Source organism: Gymnogyps californianus, chromosome 1, assembly GCF_018139145.2.
Source record: "Gymnogyps californianus isolate 813 chromosome 1, ASM1813914v2, whole genome shotgun sequence".
NCBI classification, from domain to species: Eukaryota; Metazoa; Chordata; class Aves; order Accipitriformes; family Cathartidae; genus Gymnogyps; species Gymnogyps californianus.
Genome location: NC_059471.1, coordinates 85,769,467 through 85,791,774, shown reverse-complemented (window position 1 = coordinate 85,791,774; position 22,308 = coordinate 85,769,467). Strand labels below are relative to the sequence as shown.

The 22,308-nt window shown below is 41.0% G+C and overlaps 1 protein-coding gene across 1 annotated transcript in view; it reads right to left on the bottom strand.

Annotated features, from left to right (window-relative positions):
- PPEF1 (protein phosphatase with EF-hand domain 1) overlaps positions 1 to 22,308 on the bottom strand; it is a 42,805-nt gene that overhangs the window by 10,860 nt on the left and 9,637 nt on the right. The window contains exons 2-8 of the mRNA XM_050902436.1: positions 20,021 to 20,210; positions 15,232 to 15,359; positions 14,359 to 14,410; positions 8,456 to 8,628; positions 6,613 to 6,727; positions 4,492 to 4,538; positions 360 to 526 (exon numbers count right to left, since the gene is read on the bottom strand). Coding sequence (XP_050758393.1) covers positions 360 to 526; positions 4,492 to 4,538; positions 6,613 to 6,727; positions 8,456 to 8,628; positions 14,359 to 14,410; positions 15,232 to 15,359; positions 20,021 to 20,084 — 746 coding nt within the window. The 5' untranslated portion in view covers positions 20,085 to 20,210. The remainder of the gene's footprint in view (positions 1 to 359; positions 527 to 4,491; positions 4,539 to 6,612; positions 6,728 to 8,455; positions 8,629 to 14,358; positions 14,411 to 15,231; positions 15,360 to 20,020; positions 20,211 to 22,308) is intronic.

Below are 22,308 nucleotides of genomic sequence, written 5' to 3'. Positions count from 1 at the left end.
TATTGCATACTACTAGGTCTTTTGCTATGCTATGGAAAAAGCCAATGCTTTAACTAAAATACCACCTTTCCATCTGTCCCTCTTCCCCAAATTTGATACTCTGGAAGCTGCACTAAGCCCATTGACTTCAATGGATTGTGATTAGGTCAGAGACAAGACATGACTCCCGTTCAAGTTTCTGTGTGTAATGAGGATGTTCTTTGCCCCCCTCACACATCTCGAAGATGCAAAGCTATACCTGAATACCTAATAAAACATTATTTCTGTTTTAGAGTGTCACAGTGGCTAAAGTAGCATTCAAAAGCTCCAACATTTCTAGTGAAAGGCCAGATACTCCCCCCCCGCCCCCTAAAATCTACCTCAGGTTCATGATGTAGTCTTCATGGTTTCCTCTATTCAAGTGTAAATCATTGGGGTAGATAAGAAGAAATGCAAACAGGATTATAAGTATTTCCATAGAATTTTTCCCTCTGTCAACAAAATCACCGTTAAAGACATAACGGTTTTGTTCTGAAGGCAGACCATTCTGCAGAAGGAAACAAAAACAAGGACGTTTAGAGACGCTGCTATGCTACTGTAATAAAGGAAATAGCATTTAAATGAGATCACATTGCTAGAAAATCTGCAAAAAACCTGCATAATACAGAGATTTAAAATGTAGCATTTCTTTACTTCCACTGCTTAGAACAAAAACCTCCATATCAGACAACCTGTATGAGCCATCAGAGAAGAGATGACCTCTCTAGCTGTTCTTATGATGTTGTCTCTAATCCTTTCCTCTGCCTATTAAATTAAATTGAAAGGGGCCAAAAGGAACATTATTCTTGTAATAAAATATACTTTTCTGTTAATGCAACTGCTGCCAGGAATTTATGCACTTGCAAATGGGAGTCATTCATTTTGAATGGAAGACAAGAAAGCCACGAAAAATCTTCTGACACAAGTCTGAAGGTCCTTATGTTTCCTTACACAGTAAGAAAATGGATTTCATATATTTACATTGTTTGCAGTGTATGCTTCCAAAACTCCTGAGAAAGACTATAGTCCAGAGGACATCAAATCTTAATACAGAACTCTGCAGAACTTGATTCCAGTTGCTCTAATCCTGAAAGCACTACTTGAATTTTACTCACATTGTACTTTGCCCCCACCCAGGGCAAAGATATACTTGAACGCTCACAAACCTGAGAGGCTGTACATACAGGTATTTCTTACCTTGTTTTTTTCTGTAGATATAGAGCAATGCTTTATTATGAATGGTGACTTATCAAAAGCTAGTATTGTGAATTGATGGTATGTTTCATTAGATTAGTTATCAACACATCAATGGGTGCCATCAGGTTACAGAAAGTATACCAGCAACTACCCGTAACATCATCATTTCCAATCATGAGTATCGGAAATATTATTTAAATTTTGACTTGCCAGAAAAAGGAAACCTCTGTTTTCACAATTGGCATGCACAAGAATTATCAATAGAACATCTATAAAATCACATTACAATGGTGGAAGCCACTCTTAACAGGTTTGGCAGCATTGCAAGACATCCCACTTCCTGAACATAGCTACTGCATCAGTGTCCAGCATTTCCTATGTTCCTATGGCATTCCCTGGTGTACTGCCTTAGCAGGTGTATTGCAGGATGCATGACTTGGCCAGGGACTCAATTAAACATTTAATTTGAATCCATTAGGAAATACCTTTTTTGTCCCAATCAGTGTCCTGTGCTGTTATGTCGGGATGCAGTAGTGAATCCTGGTCTCTCGGTTCCCATAGCGGCACAATCCTGACTGCTGTAAATACAGCTTGCTTGGTTTTTGCCGTAGCCTCTCCCCAGCTCTCTCCAAGTTAACTTAGAAGAGGCCTATGGTTGCTCTGTGCTCACAAGAGTGGCAATTTATGAGACTCTGCTAATGCAGTGGGTTGCAGTGGTTTTAAAAAAGAAAGGACGGATTTCAGGAGTGGAACAGACAGGAGAGTCTCAGCAGCAGCTCCCAGAAAGATGAATTAATAAAAGCTTTGCCTTAAAACCAATAGGCATGTGAATCACCAGCAGATTGCCAGTATACACACAGCCACTCTGTAACTGCAGTCCTCATGGGAAGACGGATCTACTGAAGCACTCTCCAGACTCTATCATTCTTCTTTTGGAAAAGCTTACCCACAACTCCTAGTTTTAAATGAGAGTTTGTTTTGGACTTCCAACTTCAATGTGACATTTAGTTTTGTTCCACGCTCATGCAAAGTTTTTATTTCCTTTTCTGTGGTTTCGATCAACAATAAGAGCAAAACTAAATTAAAGGCTGTTGCAGCCTCTGACATGTCAAAGAGGCCCTCTAATGATTAGCAACTTGCTGCCGGGCATCGTTACTGTATCTGCTGGGTTAGTGATTAATTAACTTCCGTTTGTTGTTTGCATGTTCCATAGCTTCAGGCTATTTCTATCCATAGCATCCATTTAACAATCTAACTTAGCAACACATCATTTAAAATTCAAGGGTTTCAAGGAATTTCAGGAAATGCTGTAATTTAATGGAGATTAATGCAGGGACTGAATGAACCTTACAAACTGGCTATTGAGAAAAAAGTAATTATCTTAGCCTCACCCAAACCAGGTTTAAGAATTATACACACTATTACAACCAGCATTGTATCGATAAGCTGTAGATTGCTAGCTTCTGTGCGTTTGCTGTTGGCAGTTTGTAAAAGTGCTGTGATAAAACTTCCCTGGACAGAGCCCCACGCTCAAGGCGCCTGGTCTACATGCAGGCCTCCAAAATGCTTCAGCAGCCATTTCAGCTCTGAACAGCTCTGCGTAGACCTGAGATCACTGCACTCCTCATGGCACTGTTTAGGATTGCACCCTCTTGTTTAAGCTTACGGGTGGTTCACACCAACTCAGAGGAAGAAATCCCTTCCAACTGAAACAGAGTTAGGGAAGCAGAAAAAAGTGGATCCCGGAGGCTAACTGGGTTCGCTGCTCGGCTGAGTAAACTGCTCAGAGGGGACAGAAAATACTGTGTCATTTAATTTGCTTCTAAACAACTAAGCAGCTCTATCATGTGCTCTCTATTTTCTCAACCACTTTGAAATGACAAAATATTTGTCCATTTTATTCGGTTTGGTGGAAGGACTGCCCTAGAAGCTTAACAGAGAATGACTGCGAGTAAACTGTAGTCCCTGAAGTCAGTGGGAGTTTTGGCTCTGAATTTACTGAAGTCAGGATTTAGTCCTTGCTTAGGGTTTTTTTTCTCTTTGTAACATCCATTAGAGAGGGGAAAAAGAATCATCTTCTGTTTACTCCAAAACAGTAAAATTCAGGCTGATTGCAGTTGTAAATATAACTATATCTGAGCACTTATCTTCAAAATAGTTCTTTTTCCCATTCCAGGTCCTGTGTATGAAACCAATCTGTATCATACTTTTATTCCAGTTTCAAAAAGGAAGATTGTCTAATTAAAATAACAGCTAAAACACTGCAAGCCAAGGACCAGCTAAACGTAATTGATTGATTAATAAGAAAAGAACTCTGTAAAAAGGTCTGACTATACTTCAACAGGCTTCAGGTATGCACTTGGGCAAAACAAGCAAGTTTCCATTCAACAAGTGTCAGATAAAGTGTAACAAAGTTGGAAGCAGGGGGGGAATTACATCATTTAAACACCTGGTTTAGCTCATTTCAGTCTCCATTCAGTGTAGATGAATGTATAAGGATCAGACACAAATCCCTTCCCCTGGAAAGCTCAAATCAAAGACGGTATCTGCTAAATGAAAGGTGGTGATTCATGCTAAAGATAAATGTGAAACTAAATATAGGAAATTTCCTGCATCTTCAGTTAAATATACGATTGTGGAAAAGATAGCCTGGAGCTTAATTTTTTACACATCGGTAAAACAGAGCTATGCTTTTTTAACATTAAAAAGTGATCAAGGATATGTAAAGGGTGCCCAAGGTATTTCCATTTTGTACAGACTACGTGATTGCTTCCAAGACTTAAAAAGCTTTTAAACAGATAGCACTCTTTTTTGTTTCCCATAAACAAATAATAATAAAAAACACTTTGCAGGTATCAATGGAAGGCCTAAATGAAAGCTTCTTCTTTTTTTCCAGAGGGCCAAAATTATCCACGGTATAGTGTTACATCAGGAACTAAGCTCCTGATTTTAGAAGACTTTAGTCAATATGGTATATAAAACAGTGGCAGGACTTTGGAGACATTGGAAGGAATCCTCTTAAGTTTTGGTTCATGCTCCAGTTCAACATTTAGGAAGATAAAGATCTCCTGGATCTCCTCCTTCACAGTGAGCAGGAGGATATGGAGAAGGAAAAGCTATGACAAAGACACCATTCAAATTGTGGCAGGATTTGTGTGTGTGGTACATGCACACCGCAGGTACAGTTCTAACAGTGATAAATCTATCAGACATAAATACGTGTTCTTAACAACAAGTCATGAAGTGAAAATGCTACATCACAGACTACCTACTTACCTTATAGAATATCAGCAAAAGATCATCCAGGTTTCCATGCAAATCTCCTACAGGAAACAAAACCACGATTTTCTTTTTTTCTTTATTTTCTCACAGAGGAGGAAAAAACTGGAATTAGTTAGTCCTTACAAGTTTTTCCCCATGTTTTCCTTAGTAATTTGCCTTGTATTAGGACTAGCTTCATTTTAAGGTATGTGCTGAAGCTGCTTGTAAAATCTGGCAATTAAATACTTAAAAGAGTATACAACTGTCTTGCATAAAGTTTTTGTCTTTCCAGCTGGATCTGAAGATCAGACCAGTCACACAGCCAAGGGTTCAGTCAGGGAAATGGGAGTAAGATGACAAACATATTATGAACCTGAAAACCACAAAATGTCCCTAAAAGACATTTAGAAATACGATAGACTTCCACATACTAACAGGTTTAAATTTCCTAAGTAGCCCACTACATACAGCACGATTGAACATCTGTCTGATTCAGGGCCAGGTTTTGATTACTACAGGCAGGATTTGGTGGAGAGTGTCAAGAACAGTCCATGCTTGTATGCCTCAGTGCTAAGGCCACAGGAATGACAGATTTGGCCCTTTCCGAGAGGTTTATTTTGGAACAGGCAGGGGGACTTCACCCCAACACAAAGGATGACTGCAGCATAGCTCCCCTCTGCATATGACTGAGTTTCATGCTCACAAAACCAACCTTCTCATGTCTGTGACTCACCACCACAAAGCCACAGAACGGTTTCAAAACCTATCTTGTGATAATATGCTTTCACCACCAATGAGTAGGAAAAAAGAAGTGACATTTTTACCCTGTGTACATGTTTTCTGTGCAATTTTTTATTAATTATGAGCCTGCTGAAGTCATTCTAAGGAGTCCTTCAAGCTATGATAGATTTTCATCATGTATATGGATGCAAACATTTCAGATGTGTATTTAGTCTGCATTACTAATTTGAAATTAACAGAAAACAGGGAGAGGGATACCTTATTTTAAGCAAATCAACATTCTGGACCAGTTATGTCTAAAAATTGGTCTTTCATCTTCTGCAGAGGATCTTTCTGATTACAAAAGCTATTAGTTTCAATGGCAGGAAAGGGACCCCTTTAGATGCTGCTTACATAGTGCAAATGCAATACAAACGTGAGGAGGTATGTTTTGCTTAGTAAGAACATGCTGTGTAGCGTACAAGTATGAATCTGTGTTTCCTTGGTTTGGAGAGAGGTTTTGTCAGTTTGGTTAACAAATTGTTGTTTATACAAAACCTCATTTAAACAAACCCTTTCCTGGCAATCAAAGTAGGTGCATAACCACATCTTTAAAAATATTATTTGTTTTGCATGTGTCATAGTACCCTTCCTTATACCACTTTACTATTACACACAGCACACACTGCTAGCTGTCAAGAGTTAATGTCACCATTACTGTTCTGTTTTGCAGCTTTTGCATTCTGTGGCGAGTCAAGATACTGCATCTCTTTATCCATAATTTACAAAAGCATAACAAAATAGATGGGCAATGAGCTCTTAGTTCTTTACCTTGTGAAACATCACATCATTCTGTGAGACTAATTTGTTGGTTGTATGAAGACTGATCCATCCTCTTGGGTCCCTTCAGAAATGAGGGTTTATTATAATTTCAATTTATTCTAGATAGTCATGCTGTCAATGACAGGTCTTGTTTGCCACCCCTATTAAGCCCTCATTAAAATCATTATTGAGTGAATTATGATGGTAAAGTCTTTTTCTCAGTAAGAGGAGAAAGCGGTGAGACTTGCAGCCAGTGATCAAAATACCCAGTGGCATTTTAGAGATGGAACTGCAGGAATATTTAAGCTACACTGCAGTGTTAGCTGAATTAACACTGACTCACTCAGAAATGTTTAATGAGAAAAGGAAAGAGGAGGTGAGGGACTTTCTTAAAATATACTTAATGTGACTCAGGAACCTTTTTTTGTTTGTTTGTTTGTTCCAATTTATGCATTTGTGGGGGGAAAAAAACAAGGAAAAAAAAGCATCGAGAACTTTCTTGTAATGGCAACATTTGCAAATGTCTGTATCATTCTCTAACCACTCAGAGTATCAACCCGTAGCCCAGAGCAGTTATCTTCTCTGGCACCTTACCACAGACAGTTATCTCCTTGGAGTAGGAAGTTGAAAGATGGGTGATATTTGGCATCTCCTTGAGAACTCTCCTAGTTTCACATAGTAGCTGCAGTACATAGCGGGCATGAAGCAGCTGTGAGAAAAAAATGCAGGGAGAAAAGGAAGACGTACTAGAAGTAGCGATACATCTGTCTGCTTTATTAATATCAGACACGTATTGCCAAGATTATTTATACTACAGACCTCCAGACATGATTACAGGCTGTATGGTTTAGTGCTGGGAATTAGGAGTGTTCATAGCTTTGCACTTGCTTCCCAGTGAATGGATATAGAGCCCTTAATGAATTCGCTTTACATATTTTCCCATTTTATTTCTAGTGTACTCTTTCTACTCTTCCCATCTACAGAAAGGATAAGAGACTGAGTTATACAGCACTCAGAATCATTGCATAAGGTCATCTGTTCAAAGTAACTGGGTGGAAAAAAAAAAAAAAAAAGGATGTAGTTCTAGCTGTGAGTAAAAAAAAAACAAAACCACAAACCAACCAAAAAAACCCCAAAGGCTATAAATGATATTTCAGCAAATTGCAAAAATAATGAGAGGGAAACTCCAGCAAGGGTTGCCTTAGTAAGAGTTATCTTCCTGTTCACTGTGAAGATGTTATGACAATGCAACATTGAAGCTTCTGGTCTTCTCTGCTAATGCTTTTTATGAAAATTTTGTCAGTCAGTGATCTTTAAGGCTTTTAATTCAAACACAGCTCTGAGGAAGTTTGGTAGACGAGATAGATGAGCTACAGACTGACTTTTCAAGATTCATGTTTTTAAAGCAAACAAAAAAGGCCAATTACATATAATCATTTCCTTAATAAAATGCCAACCATAGTAAGAGAAGAGAGAGCCGACAGTAAGGTGAAGTCTGGGTGGGCTCATTTATCATGCGCTTTATATTTTGCTACTTTTAATATCAGCCTCCACAGAAAATTACAGAACCCCCCCCACCATTATTTAGTACATTAAAAAGCAAGATAGACCCTTATCCTTTATATACAGTATATTGTTAAGCACAAATGACCACAAGATCAAACAAATCTGTGCCATGTAATGCCTCCCTGCCCCACCCTCATCTTGTAAGAGGGCAGCAAAGGGGCTTGCTCAGGAACATCGAGAATCAGCAACAACCTTCTCACTGCCTTGGCAGCTGCACACAGCAAGCTATCACCCTGCGCTATCACTCTGTTCTGCTACATTAGCGATGCTTTATATTCACTGTTCCATTATGGTGGAGTCTTGCACACTGGAATGAGGCGATTAACCCTTACACCTCAATTCCTCTAAAAAGAATAGGGTGGGGGACAAAAGAAAGAGGACCACACAAGGAACACTTTTAACCCAGAAAGAGATGATAACTAGTTTCTAGGTTAGCTTAGGACACCTTCCCCAGTCCTGCACCTTCACTGATAACCCCTGCCTTGCAGCCGCTAAGGGTTTCCATTTCATGATCGCTGTAATCTCAGTGCTAGAAGAGGAAGTCCCCACTAGTCACTGCCCCCTCCCCAGTGCTGGCTCTGGTGGTCATGCAGCCAAGTAGTGAATCAAATCTGGGAACTGGTCTGGCTGAGAACTGACTGCTTTTGATTTTGTTGTGTTAGCTTCCAGCCAGATCGGTTTCCCAAGACAGCTCACCATGTACCCATATGATCACATGGGGTTAGCAGGAAAGGGTAATGGTATGGAAAGGAAGGGTGAAGTATCTCCTTGGGCACCAGTTTAGCCTTACATTGGATTCAACTGATTGTGGAGCTACAACTTGACAGAGATGTAAAGTAAGCAAAAAGAAATCAAACTAGTTGCAACTTACCTGTTCATTCCTGAAAGCATGAAGAAGAGCATTGGCATCTTCAACAGTAAGGGGGAATGAGAGTCGTGGTCCATAATAGGAGTCTGGAACATCAATCTTCTTTTCAAATTCTGTTAAACATAAGCCTTCATCCACCACCTGAGAAACACTAGGGCTGGTGAAAATGTGAGAAACTGGAACAAGAGGGAAGAAAACCAACAATGGAGAAACTCCACCAGTCCCCCATAGGGCCGTAACAGCATGACCAGAAATGGTTGAATGTAACTGATGCTTTACTTGCTGCAGTATTACAGTGGCTAACTTGTATAGTGGGAGAGCTCCAGGTCTCCCCAGATTGTTTCACAATACTAAAAGCAAACAAACAAACAAAAAAAACCCCAAACCAAGCAAAAAACAACCAAATGAAAAAACAGGCAAAAACTCTGTCCCAACAGCCAGTAGCTGTGGTCAGGATGCAAAACGTTTTGCACTGAAGTTGTGGAGCAATCTGCTCTCATAGGTAATGAGAAACATAACCTGTTACAGACTTTGTTCTCCTTCCCCCACAAAACAAGGAGATTCAAAAGTCATGGCTGATCATTCAATGACCATCATCTGTTTAAGGTTCAGTATTACACTTTTAATACAGGTTTTAAAGATTCACTTTTATTGCTTTTATTTTCTGTGTAAAATTTTTAGGCTAAATACCAGCAGGTCAGTGATTATTTAAAAAGTCATCAACAAAATCCTATTTATTCACAGTGGATTGCAAAGCACTTTCTGATACAACTAGGAGCCAATGCCAGCTTTTGGTTGGCTGCCATAAAACCACTGGATGAAATAAAGTAAACAAAAACATAGTGGTAAAAGTAGAGCATCATAGCTTCTAATTTTCCTGGAACATGGAGAAAGCAGGAACATTGCTAATTGCTTCAATCCAATATTTTCTTGACATACCCTTGAAATGTAACTGAGTGAACAGTAGATTTCAGTGTTTTCTTCTTGCAGTTTATCTTTATCATATATTATTCTAAAAGAGAGAACCAGAACCTAGAGGACAGTGTTCTGGCAGCTGCTGTTGCAGAGTTGCTCTTGTGAGATGATTGTTGTAAACACTTTTTGCTGGGCTACAGGTAAGTTTTCTGTGACCTTGATTAGATGCAACTGGAAATAAAAATGTATTATTTATTGCTGGAGGAATACCTGTGGCTGTGACTCAAAACTCACAGCAGCCCAAACTGGCATGCGGCCTCATAAATTATGAATTCATAAAGGCCAACTTGTCTAGTAACTGGATAATATCCATATTAAAGAAATAAATAGATGAAAATACACTTTTTATCAGCTCTGGATTAAAACCCCCCCTTTTTTTTTTAAAAATCAGCTCTTCTGCTGTGAGCTGATTAGCACATTCAGTGTACAGCCATGTAAATGGATTAAGGCATCAAGTAACAGCAAGGTGCTCAGGGTTCACTGTTTCCACCAAGTACAGTCTGATTTGCAGTCTTCCACTACAGTTACAGCTTTGTCTGGCTGGACACCAGAACGTCACCCATGAACTGAAACTGCTGGTTCCTACATACTGATCAGCCAAGCACATCTGCACCAAGTCTAGTCCCAGCTCTAGCAGCAGGTCTCTGGACGGCATCTCCCTCTGTGCCCTACCTCTCAGGAAGCGGGTGGCTGCAGACCACAGAGCCAGTTCCTCAGACCACCCAAATTCCTCATTGCTTGCCTGTTCTGGCCAGAGGCTCTCCTCATCTGACATGATTCCTTCAGAGTCAGCGGTCTTCTCAGCATTTCAAGCGAGGCAGACACCTGCCCATGCCTGCTCCTCCTCTGGCCCTCCCTTCCTGGACTCAGCAGGCTACCCATGGCTTTACCTCTGAACATGAGCCTGCCTTCCTCGCAGCCTCGCTTCCTTTTTGGCATATGCCCAGGCTGGGAAACCTAATCTCCTTCCCTGAAGGGCATATCTCTGCAAAGTACACCCCATTTTCCACTTCTGGATGAGTCGTCAAAAGCCAGTCATGGTCATTAGCCTTAGAGTGCGCTTACGTCTCCTCAGGCAGTCTTTCAGCTGGATTTTAAGGCTTCTTCCTGCACAGGATAACTGTCTCATCTCAGAGCAGTCAGTAATGGATGCCCTAATGCAGCCTGGGGATTAGCACGCTGGCTGACAAGTACCCCAGCTCACGACAAGCCCCATGCAGGACTAATTCTGAAGGATTTGGCACCCCCCTCATTTTAGTCATCTTCTAGTCGAAGCTGTCAAGGCTCTTTCAATCCATATTGAAAGACAGGGATGAAAACTCTCGGCATGCCTAGTTCAAGCACATGTCTTAAGACAGAATGAAATACCCTCTGCCAGCATCTGCATCTCTCCACTGACTACAGGGAGCACAGGGAACGACCTGCTTTGTACTCTGACACCAGAGGTCTAGCCCAAGCTCAGTGAGTTGAGCCTTTGCTATTAGCAGACCCTATACAACTACCCTACAGGACAACAGCCATATTCCATGTTAAACACGAAAACCCAGAGCTATGTGGAGTCATTTTGGCCACAGAAAGCCCAGGGACCTGGTTCTCCTGACAAGACCACCTCACCGTGGGAGTTGTTCAAGGCAAGTCAAAGACACCAGTGCCAAGGATGTACTCACTATCAGGGTAACAAGGAATCAGCTACTTCTGCGGCTCTGAAATAAGCTCTCTGTTCTGCCACCATCCGTGTGCCTTCAGACTAACCATTGGGGTACCTGAGAGCACCTCTGACTCCTGAGGAGTGCTCTTACATCTGCCAGATACTGATCCCCAGCCATCAGGTCAAAGCTAGATGGACCTTGAGCCCACTAAGAGGATGAAGATTTCTATAATGCTCCAAACATTTATTCCTTCACTCCATTCCAGGCGCTGTAAGCTGCAACCAGCTGTGACTTACTCCCCACTGCAAGAATCACTCTATGCAAAAAGCCTTGGAAGGGTGTTAATGCTGTAAGGGAGGCATCATGGGCAGTGAAACTGCAGAAAACAGCACTGTTTTATGTTCCTTTTTGTAGGGGGGCTCCAGGAGGTGTGGCTCCTGCCCCGGTGACCTTGAGAGGCACAGTCAGGGGTGCCTTGGACTTCCAGTCCCACCACTTTGCCCAGGACATGTTTGCAGCCTTCTCACCCTCAATGTGCCCACAAAAGAGTAAGTAAACCTTTTGCTGGAAAAACAGTTTCCAGCTTTCTCTGACCAGATATCTTTCCATTGAAAGGCTAAGTAGGTATGCAGATTTTTTCGGGGAGGGAGGGAGAAAAGTGTAAGGTGGAAAAGGTTTTAATTCTTACTTCCCACAAACCCTTGAAAAATAGCCTTTAATCAGAAGCAGAATAAGAACAAGACACACAGCTATATAATATTCCAATCACAACTTAAACTGCACTGACATCTTAAGCAGGATGAGACGATGAAAAAAGCTTCAGGGTACAACAGATAAACAATCACATCAAAAGCACTGCTGTGTTAATGAGATGGTAGCTGCTTTCTTTCTTTGAAAAATATATTCTGAAAAAGCAGATTAAAAAGAGGAAAGCGACAAGATGAATAGTGAAGACTGAGTGGTTTATAATGTAAGGAAAAACAGATCACAAAATCATCAGGTAGCTTTCTCATCACATACTGAGAAGAACAGGCAACCTATTCTCTGGTAAGAATATTATATACTATCTTCTTGGAGAGGTCTTTTGAACCATATGCTATCACTCTAATTTAAGTGAGCACACACTGATGAAAAAAAAGCCAGAGAATCGTGGGTTTTAAAAAATGCTTGGGAATGGCAAAGCCAATTTGAAGCCTCTCTGCTTGTTATGTTTACACTCACCGTGGCTTACATCTTAAGACTGTGATTCAGCAGAAGTGGAAGCAGTTCATTAAGAATCACTCTATTCACCACTGATTTTGCTTAAATCAGCGGGGGTAGCACAGGTGCTGCAAAGGTCACTTAGAGGGGCAAGCAGTCAAGAGCTTGAAGTAAAGAATGCACACAGCCAGTAGCTGGACAAACATAACCACAAACCACACAACACAAATTTGATATACAATTTCCCAAAAAAACCCTAAGTCAGCTCCTTTGCATAGACGGCCTTAGCCGTCTATTAAACACGTACCTTATGGAATCTTTCTGTTTCATTTTGGGTTCTGGTATCTGTAGCATGGGGTGTTAGAAAGGGGGAAATAACAAACCAAGACAAAAATAAAGCCTTTCGAGCAGTTATCAAGTCTTAACAACTTCAGTTCTAACATGAAAATTTTAAGCAAGCAAGACAAAGGGGAGCTTTACCATAAACCATACACTTCTTCATGTGTTTCAGCCTTAACCATGTCTGCAACTCCCAATATCTGCAAGACCAAGAAACAGGTCACCCGCACAGGGGTGACAAGGGGCAGCTCACAGTACCCCCCATCCCTCCCTGTGCACAGGTGGGGCCTGGATCTCCATCTGCCTAAGGCCATGAACAGCCTATGCATGTAGTAGTGTGCTCTGTACCAGCCATGTCCTGAGCCCTAGCAAGTCACCTGAGGCACCTCACCTTTGTTCCTTCTGTCAATAAACACAGTTAATAAAGGTGGATAAATCATATCTACAACAAGCAGCTGTAAAACTCCCTTTTAATATTATAATGAAAATAGAGATTAACACTTTTTTTCCAAATCTCAGACCTAGCACTACTATTTTCTTTCCCACTCAGGTGGAAAAGCTGAACTGAGGTGCGCTATCAGCATGTAGAAGAAGCAGATGAAGTGAGCAGTGGCTGATTTTCCTTAAGTTTGCCAATTCCTTCACAAGAAGTTAAATGACTAAAGCAGATTTTTTTGCAGACTGCAGTGGTAATGGAAAAAAATCAAAGGAAGGACTACTGTATCATTTGGCTTTGGAGCAAGGCTCAAACATAATTCTTCTCTCAACAGAGAGCATTAGGCACTCTGAAGTATTTAAGAGAGAAAAATTGCCATTTCTAATGGTTGTCATTAGAACACTGAACCACTTAACGGTTTTGATGGTGGTTTTATCCTGCTATCAAAGTGTCTTGTGCAAATTTTAATTGGAATAACCTGTGGCTGGACCAGATGAAAGAGAAAGGACATTCTCTTGTAATTCAGTAAGAAGGGAACAGCCTCCTTTTTAATTCCACTGGGATTAGATCTATTCTCAATTTGTTCAGGGAAGTCATGTTTGTTTTCTGGACTTAGGAATCACTTTCAGTCTGTCCTTCTGTTGAGCTTGACCTCAAAAGTAAGTTCTGTCCAAGGGTCCCAAAATATTTCAAAAATTAAAGGTTATTCTTTGAATAACTGAGCTTTAATTGAGATGGTTTCTAAAGATTTATCTCCAGCAGTTTAAATTTATTTCATTTTTAATCATTCACATACTAATACACATTTTGCAGTGAAATCTAGAACAAATTAAATTAAAAAGTGGTCCAGAACTGCTTCGGGGGGGGAGGGGGGGAGAAAAAGAAGAAGAGCAACCTCTTTGAAGGCAACCTCTTTGATTACACCTGCCCTAAACCAACTAGACACAGTCCTTCTGCATAATCACATCTCAGTTTAAGAAAACATGCATAGAAAGCTGTGAAAATTGAAGTCAGTAAGACTACCATGAGAACAGCTTAAGGGCAGTAACATATAAGAAAGCACTCTGAGCACCTTTGAGTATTCTCATAAGGACAACAGGTATCTGTTGTGTCTTACATCTTGACTCACTGAGTAGATACTGAGCAGAGTCAACACTTACAGGATATAATTCTTATTACAGTATTTGGGAAATCAAACCTCAGCCCCAGCATGTGCCATAGGCTGCAAACATCACATTGAAAATTCACTTTCCTCACATCAGGTTTTTCAAACAGAATCTCCATATTACTTTGATTTTTATCCTTACCTGAATCAGGATGAGTACAGTGATCCAGCATGAACGTAAAAAAGTTGGATAGCTGAGTATGGAAAAGAAAGGAACAAACACACACTGATCAGTTTAGGGGATCCAACAAGCATTAACATTCTCTTTCCTTACTCAATTACTAGCAATTTCCCATTAAGGGGGATCTAAGACACTACTGTATGTTCCCATAGCATCAGCCTGCAATAATGACATAACTTGTGTCCTACTCCTTTCCTTCTTTGCTATGAATTAGCAGATTGACACTATATGAATACATTAAAAGTTCCAGGGCTGTATCAATGCTGCTGACATTTCTGGGTGTAATTCATCTTGCCCATCATCCAGACTATTCGCCTAGACTTCCTTTGTAGTCACTAGAAAGATACTGCTACAATGCACTGAACTGACTTTAGATACTGATGCTAGGTTGAACACAAAGCCCTAGAAGTTCCTAATTCCCTGTACTGACCCTAAAGGAAGCCTGGGCTGACATGCTGAGACGCTGATGTCTCTGTTGCACATATCTTGCCTCACAGACACAGTTAAGATCACCCATAGTGGGATGACCTGCAATCCCTGGCTAACAGAGCTGTTCTACAGGAACCTCTAACCTAGATATGGTTGTACGGGCAGAATGGTGTCCTGCTGCTTACGTAGTTTTATATATATATATATATGCACATATATACATATATATACACACACATATATGTATACACACAACTTAGTTCATGTGTGAGGCAGGGAAGTGATTTTATTATACAGGACACAGCTTTGTAGGGAGAAATAACCACATAGCCATTTTGTTTGTCCAACTTCAGTGCTCTGGGGATAACATAACTGCTTGTACAGGAAGAACTGAAGATTACAAACCTGTAGTTGATCTTGCTCATCAGCATATTCAATAGACTGAAAGATACTCAGAGAATAGCGGCGCCTCATTTCTAGCCGGGCCATTGTAAAGCGGTACCAATTCTGGATGAGGATAGCAGCTCTAATGACTGTCAAAACAGAAAGCAACGGAGTACACATGGATGCAGTGTAATCTACAATGAAAACACACATGCTACCTTTGCAGAATTTTGCAGACAGATGACAAATTCAGTCCATTGTGCACAGTCAAAATTACAATGAAACCCTGTAAAAGTGAGACTGAAAAAGTGTTTTCTGATAATGAATACATGATGAATTTACTGTTTCTGTCTTCAGGGATAGATCCCAAACTAGCTGACTTGCTCAGACCTATATTGTTAGAAACCTTCCCCGTTTCATTGTCCTGAAGACTGTACCCATGTAAGAAGTCAGCCATGTTCAGCTGATGGGCAGTATGTGGGTTCTGGGAAGGGGAGGAAAGAAAGAAGAGCAGTTCAGCCTACCAACAAAATGTATTTCTTTACCAAGCTGCAGTAAAAACCTTCAGACTTTGCAAGCTGCAACATGAGCATCACATAATGACAGAGTTTGTAACAGCCTCTTTTAACAGAAAGATTTTGCCTGCACAGCTGTATCAGCAAGCCAGCAAAATTCAAACCTTACGATAAAATGTTAATAAATGGTATTGAAGGGCAGAACATGTTGCTTAAATAGGCATGCCAAAAGGCACGCAGGTATATCTTTGGCTAGCTTGGTGAACAAAGGAACACTCACCCCAAGAATTCAATGGGACATGTCAAGACCATTTTGGACTACGTGCTGAACATGCATCCCACTCAGCACTTTAAGAAGTTGTGTCTACTATTGTCCCAGTCTGGAAAACTGCTGGAAACTTTACTGAAGGACAATCACCAAGACTGCAGCGTGGAGTGAAGGGCCTGCTGCCTACAGGCCCCAGTCATGCCACAAACAGATCACATTCCCTTAGCTGCTCAGATAAAAGTTCATCAAGCAGAACAACATCCGGTGGCACAAAGAGGTCCCGGGGTGGGCACTGTCCTGTGGGGAGAGCTCCTCACACCTATGTCAAGCAGTTAGTGCTGTGTGAACAGTGGCCACCCATGAGAGCTGTGCAGGAGGACAGGAGCTCCCAGAGCTGATGCTCACTTGATCCCTCCCCACCATGCTGACAATTCGCCGTGCTACTCCTGGTGCCCAAAGAGCAGCAGCTCTAAGGAGCCAGGGCATGAAGCATGGGTGGCAGTAGCACTGCCAGGAGGAAGACGAGGAAAAGCGGGCAGCCGTGCCCTCAGCATTACAGGTGATCACTGCAGCTCCAACAGACCTGGAGGGAAGAGTGAAAGCAGAAGGCTGGAGGAGCTGTGTTCAACCTGAAATAACCATGAGCTTGGGAGAGGAGGAACAGATGAGCTTAGCAGTAACTTCTGCTGTTCCACAGAGCTGTGACTCTCTAGTGCATTAAGGGTGCTTATCCAGAAAGATCAACTAACTTTGAGAAAAGCATTCCTCGGTCACTTCTTAACTGTTTTTTTAAGATCAGCTAGAGAGGAATAAATGCACGTTTTAGATACTTAGGGCATATGTAAGTACGGATTTATCATCCAGAGGAGGACACCATTTACTATACAAAATCAGAACAAAATGCGGCTACTGCCTTGAAGATCGAGCAGCTGAAATAATGGCAAATTCAAATCTAGTCATTTGCTTAAATTATGGTCAGAAGGGGACTCTGCATTAACATGCTTAGCCCTACAGAGCACTAACAGGGGCAGTCAAGAGGCATTACATGCATCACTGCATAACAGCGAGAGGAAGACAGAGTACAGGGGTATTGGATTCTACACCTGTCCCAGTGCAACCACATCACCACCACCATATTCTCGCCTGGCAACAAAAAATAGAGTAAGGTAGGAGCCTGCTCTCAAGAAATGTCTCATTTACTCACTTAAAGGTGAACATAATTCTTTCTTGACTGGTTCCTTACCTCTTTTTCCCTACCTCTTTTTCCCTGTACTCTCAACAGGACACCAGTAAATAAGTAGACAGGGCCAGAAATGTCAAGCCTTTGCCTCCAGCCCTGCAGCTAACACCTCACTTCAAGGAGTTTCCTAAGGAACTCAACCCTGAATAGCTCAGCATAGGACACAGAAAAAAGTCTTTATGCTTCTGATCTTGGGGGAACCAGTCAAAGCAGCTGCAGGGCAACTCTATCAAAGGTACAAGGACCAAAGGAATACACCGATCTTAGCTCCTGACACTCCCAAGAACTAGAGCTTATTTCTGAGCAGATGAACAGATGATCAGGAGAAGCACAGGAACAAAACTGAGACATTCTCCTGAATTCCAGAGTTTGACACAATCACCACTGCGTTGCACTGCAAATTCATGAAAAAGAAAAAAAGAGGAAACTAAAACCAAGACTACTGTCTTAACATGAATATGCTTCTATTTTATTACAGTTGCCAAAAGGAACAGTTGATACTGAAAAACAAAAAAAACCAAGAAATAACAACCAACAATTCATACTAATGCTTTTTCTCCCTGCAAACAGCAAAGAAAAGCTCTGTAATAGAGGGACAACAGTTTACACGAGTCAATTATTTTAGCTGATCACAAATACTAGGAATTATTGAGACTAGGATGAGTGGTATCCCTGAGTGAGAATGATTTTTTTCTTAAACTGACAGTTATGCAGGTAAAGAAAAACCTCCATGGAGAAGTGATTCTATTAATAAATGTATAACATTAAGGAAGCTTTTTAATAAAAATGCTTACAGGTGCCATAATAGCATGTTCTTTGCTTATTTTACCATTAATAAGTATACAGTATAGTTAAAGCGGTAAAGTTTTCTAGTCCAGACAAGGCCAAAATCAGTAAAGACTCCCATCCTACAGATATCGCATCCATCCTAGAAAAATCCTCCTGCCTGAAAGAAATGTAATCCTTATATGACTAAGAGCATCCTTCGTACCCTACATAAACTCTGAGATGTCTCTTATTTTCTGTCCTTTCTGGAATTCCCCACCACCACAGACCTGAAAGCCTGACACATCACAGCAAGGCTGTCATCAACTTTTCTGTTTAGAAGAGTACCTAAGGGCCAAAGCACAGCCACCAGCACAGAAACTGATTTCCAGCATTAGAACCATTAAACTTCCCATTAAAGCCCCCCTGGGTTGCTTAATGGTCCTGAGCACTTAACATGGCACAGTTCCACTGGTATCACATAAGACAGATATATATTGACCACTATGGTTAATGTTGCAAATCTAACAGAATATTTCCTGTCTTTTTTTTTTTTTTTTTAATTGTACTTATTACAGCGCTGTTATTCTCAGGACTGAATCAGAACATGATTTTCACACTAGGTTAAACTGCATCTGTAAAAGAAATTGTTATCAGTTGCAGAAGGTCTCTACACCAGCAAGTACCTGTTAAATTCATGTTATTAATGCATTAGAGAGATGTACAGCCTCAGGCTACAGATAGAATGACGGATCAGCATCATTTGACTACTGCTGAAGTGGAGAAAGAATACCATCCAGCAACTGGAGAGGACAAAACATTGTCAAACAAGCACACAAAATCATAAGCTAGCTTTGGGGTAGTGAAGCCTGGCTCCACACCAATGTGTATTGATGACTGTAGACCAGGAAAGAGTACAGCTTCTCATGTCTGCTCCAAGCTTTTGTACCCTGAGAAATATTCTCAACTAACTCGTCTCGGAGGCCTTGCAAGGCACATATATGCATAGTATGCAAACCCATAGAGGAAGGACTGCTTCCCAGTTACAGGTAGGTCTAGGACTCCAGATGTTTCCATTCTACTTCCACGGCTGTGATACAGCACTGATGCTGCTGTGACAGCCAAGTAGTGTACACAAAGCTGAGGGCTACCCTTAAACCAGTCAGCTTGGATCCCTGCAGCCATGACTAAGTGCTCCTGCTTCTTAGTCACCAGTTTCCTGTGACTTGTGTCCTGTCTTGGTAGCCAAAAAGAGCCTTCCTTTTCCAGCCGTGGTTGTTCAGCATAGTAATCTCCTAAGACGATGCACAGCGCCACGTAACATGGCTCTCGGCAGACCTGTAAATTGTGCTTTAATGACAAACTTTGAAAGAGAACACAAAGGGGCTGAGCCAATCCTAGAACCCACCTGCCTGTGCAAAGCCTGGTGTGTTCATACCAGGGTGTGGTATAATTAAAAGCAGGGGGACGATGCATTAGTTTTTTAATTGAACATTTAACCAGGTACTGTGGAGACTTTCAACTGACAGCCTCAGTGACTGTCAGCGAGAATTTCAGGCCAGGCACTTGGTATGGCAGAAAATTGATTCTGAGAGTCATTGTAATAGCTCTGCTTTATTACACTTGTTTCATAATCAGGATCACCCAGCAGCAGGGAAATTGGGGCACTTTGCCCAGGAATCCTGTGTTGTGAAAGGCCATAAAAGGTCCCCCTCAATACCTTACCCCATACACTTTGCCAGTGACAGAGCGAGAACAGACACATCTGAAATTTAGCTTCTGTCCCAGATGCTGTGAATCTTTTCCAACCTAATCTGTAGATGTTAGAGGTGGTCTACAGTTGCCTTCTGACCTCAGACAGCATCTAAAAGCTATGCACTCTTTTAAAAAGAAGATAATTAGAAAATAATTTTCTCTGAACAAGTATTTTGACAACAGGACTGGGGGGAAACGTTACCTTGCAATCCTCTTCTGGTGTTAGAGACAACAACCACTGACCCTGAAGACAAAGGCAGCACTCACCTTTCTCTGACTTTCTGTCAGCTACAGAACTGCTGCACCCCATGGTTCCAATGATGCTGCCCATCAGTTTTAATTGCTGCTGATATGAAGCATGTTTCTCTCAGCTGTTAGCATTACACACATTTCCTGTGTTGTTCCTTCAGTGATGAGGATTACACCCCTCTGGGCTCCTGGGCTCTTCCCAGTACTCCTACCAGGGAGAGGATTGGGAGGGAGGGAGGGAAAAAAAAAAAAAAGTGTTTGACAACACAGAATCTAAAGTACATACAGCTCATAACAAATTACTGTACAGCACGTCCTACACAAACTGGACCTGATGAACCATACTAGGTTTCTTTTTCACATCTGATAACTATCAGCTTGCATTCAAGACAGATAAACTCAGTAATTAATACAGTTTACTCCTTACATGTTAGCTGAAAGTTAATGTGCACCAGTGATTTCTTAATCTGAAGCATAGCTATTTAAAGCCTTACTACTAGGGACAAGGGAGGCATGTTACTCTTCATTCTTGTGATTTGAAAATTGGAACTGCAGAATTTTTGAGGACTTCAAATTACATCTGATACTACTGCTAAAAAAACCCCAAACCTCAGCCTTCCTAGCCCTCTATTGATTTGAAAAGGTGCCCTACCACCCCACTGATCACTTTATCCCTCAGTGTCATCACCACCAAATTTAGAGAGACAGTGCCATAGCAAATTGCTTCATTATCAGATTTCATTTAAATAGAACATCCAATTTTCTGCTGCATTTCTACTGAAACATTCTAAATAAAAGATTTCGTTTCATTAAATAAATGAACAAAGTACATTTTGCAGTGTGGCCTTTTGGGTTTTTCTCCTGGCACTTGCTCAGCTCTTCACTAAATGGTATCATTCACTAATGCAATACACTTCCTAATCAACAAGTTCAAATGAATACAATTCCCCTGAGATACAAAATGGGTTAATTTCTAAGTAACAAGAAAGTCACTGATGCTCTTAGAGAGACTGAGCTTTGTTTTTAGCTAAAGATTTCGTATATGATCACACTGACCCCTCTCTCCCCTGTCTACAGGGATACGTTTCTCTCTAGCATGTCTGACATCTAAATTATTGCATTTGTTGCTTTGTTTCATTGATACTCCTTTTCTTTTAACTTGAGTTTTAAAACAAAGAAGAAATTCATCAGCATAAAATGAATGCTTAACTACTATTCTTTTCCTTTGGCTTTACTAGCAGCAGTAAAAACAGGAGGATAAGAGCGAGGAAAATATAAATGCATAACTAGCGTATTTTCAATTTCAAGAGTTAGAATACATTTATTGTTGTGGGACTATTTACAGTTTTTATGTATTTATTATGTTACATTATATTAATATTGCACAACTCTTTATAGTTGTGGGGCTATTTTTCAGGGTCCCACAACACAAGGGTATCCTACACTTGAGCTGGGTTTGCCACCTTCTGAGTCACTATTTATTTCGGGAAAGAAGGATTTTAGGGTTTTTTCCCCACAATGGACTGCTTTTCTTCCCTCTGAAGGAGCTATCATGAAATCCAAAAAAGCGCTGTTACATTAATTTTGAGCCAATCAATCGCTTTGACAGCATCAAATATAGCACTGATACTGCTAATAGCTCAAATTTGTCTTCTCTCCCAACAATTGTTGTTCTCCTGAGTACCATCTCCTCACTTGCCCTCTTAGAAGAATCTCAAGTCTTCATTAGTCCATCTCAAACCAGCCAGCCATGACTTGAATTGTGATCTGAAGACTAGGACCAAGAGCAAAACAGAGCTTACAATCTAAGTCCTATTGCAGCGAGACTATCTTCATTAAAGGGCAGGTCAGCGTGTGCCCAGCAACTGGGCAATGGGAGCCCCAAACAGAACCATCACACCTCTCAGGACTCCACCCAAGCCATAGCAAACAATGGCTAGATCCCCCAAGAAATGGGGATCTGAATCACTATCACACCCTACTTCCAACAACTTAAGCTTTTCTCCCAATCATCCCCACTCTTCCCTTCATTGACCTCTAAATTCATGGACTTCTAGCACCTCCTTGAGCAAAGAAATAAAAAAGATAGAGACATAGGGACAGAAATTTTATGGTGATAGCAGTAAATGAAGCCTGAAACATACACTCAAAGCTTGGAGGAAAACTTGCACAAATATATCCTATCGTTAAACCTCTTAAAAAGACCAAATCTGGCCACCAAAGAGCTAGTCCAGGGGAATAATCATCACCTTCAGTCCCAAATATCTGCATCCTAAAATGGACATAGCGAACATTCAAACTACTAC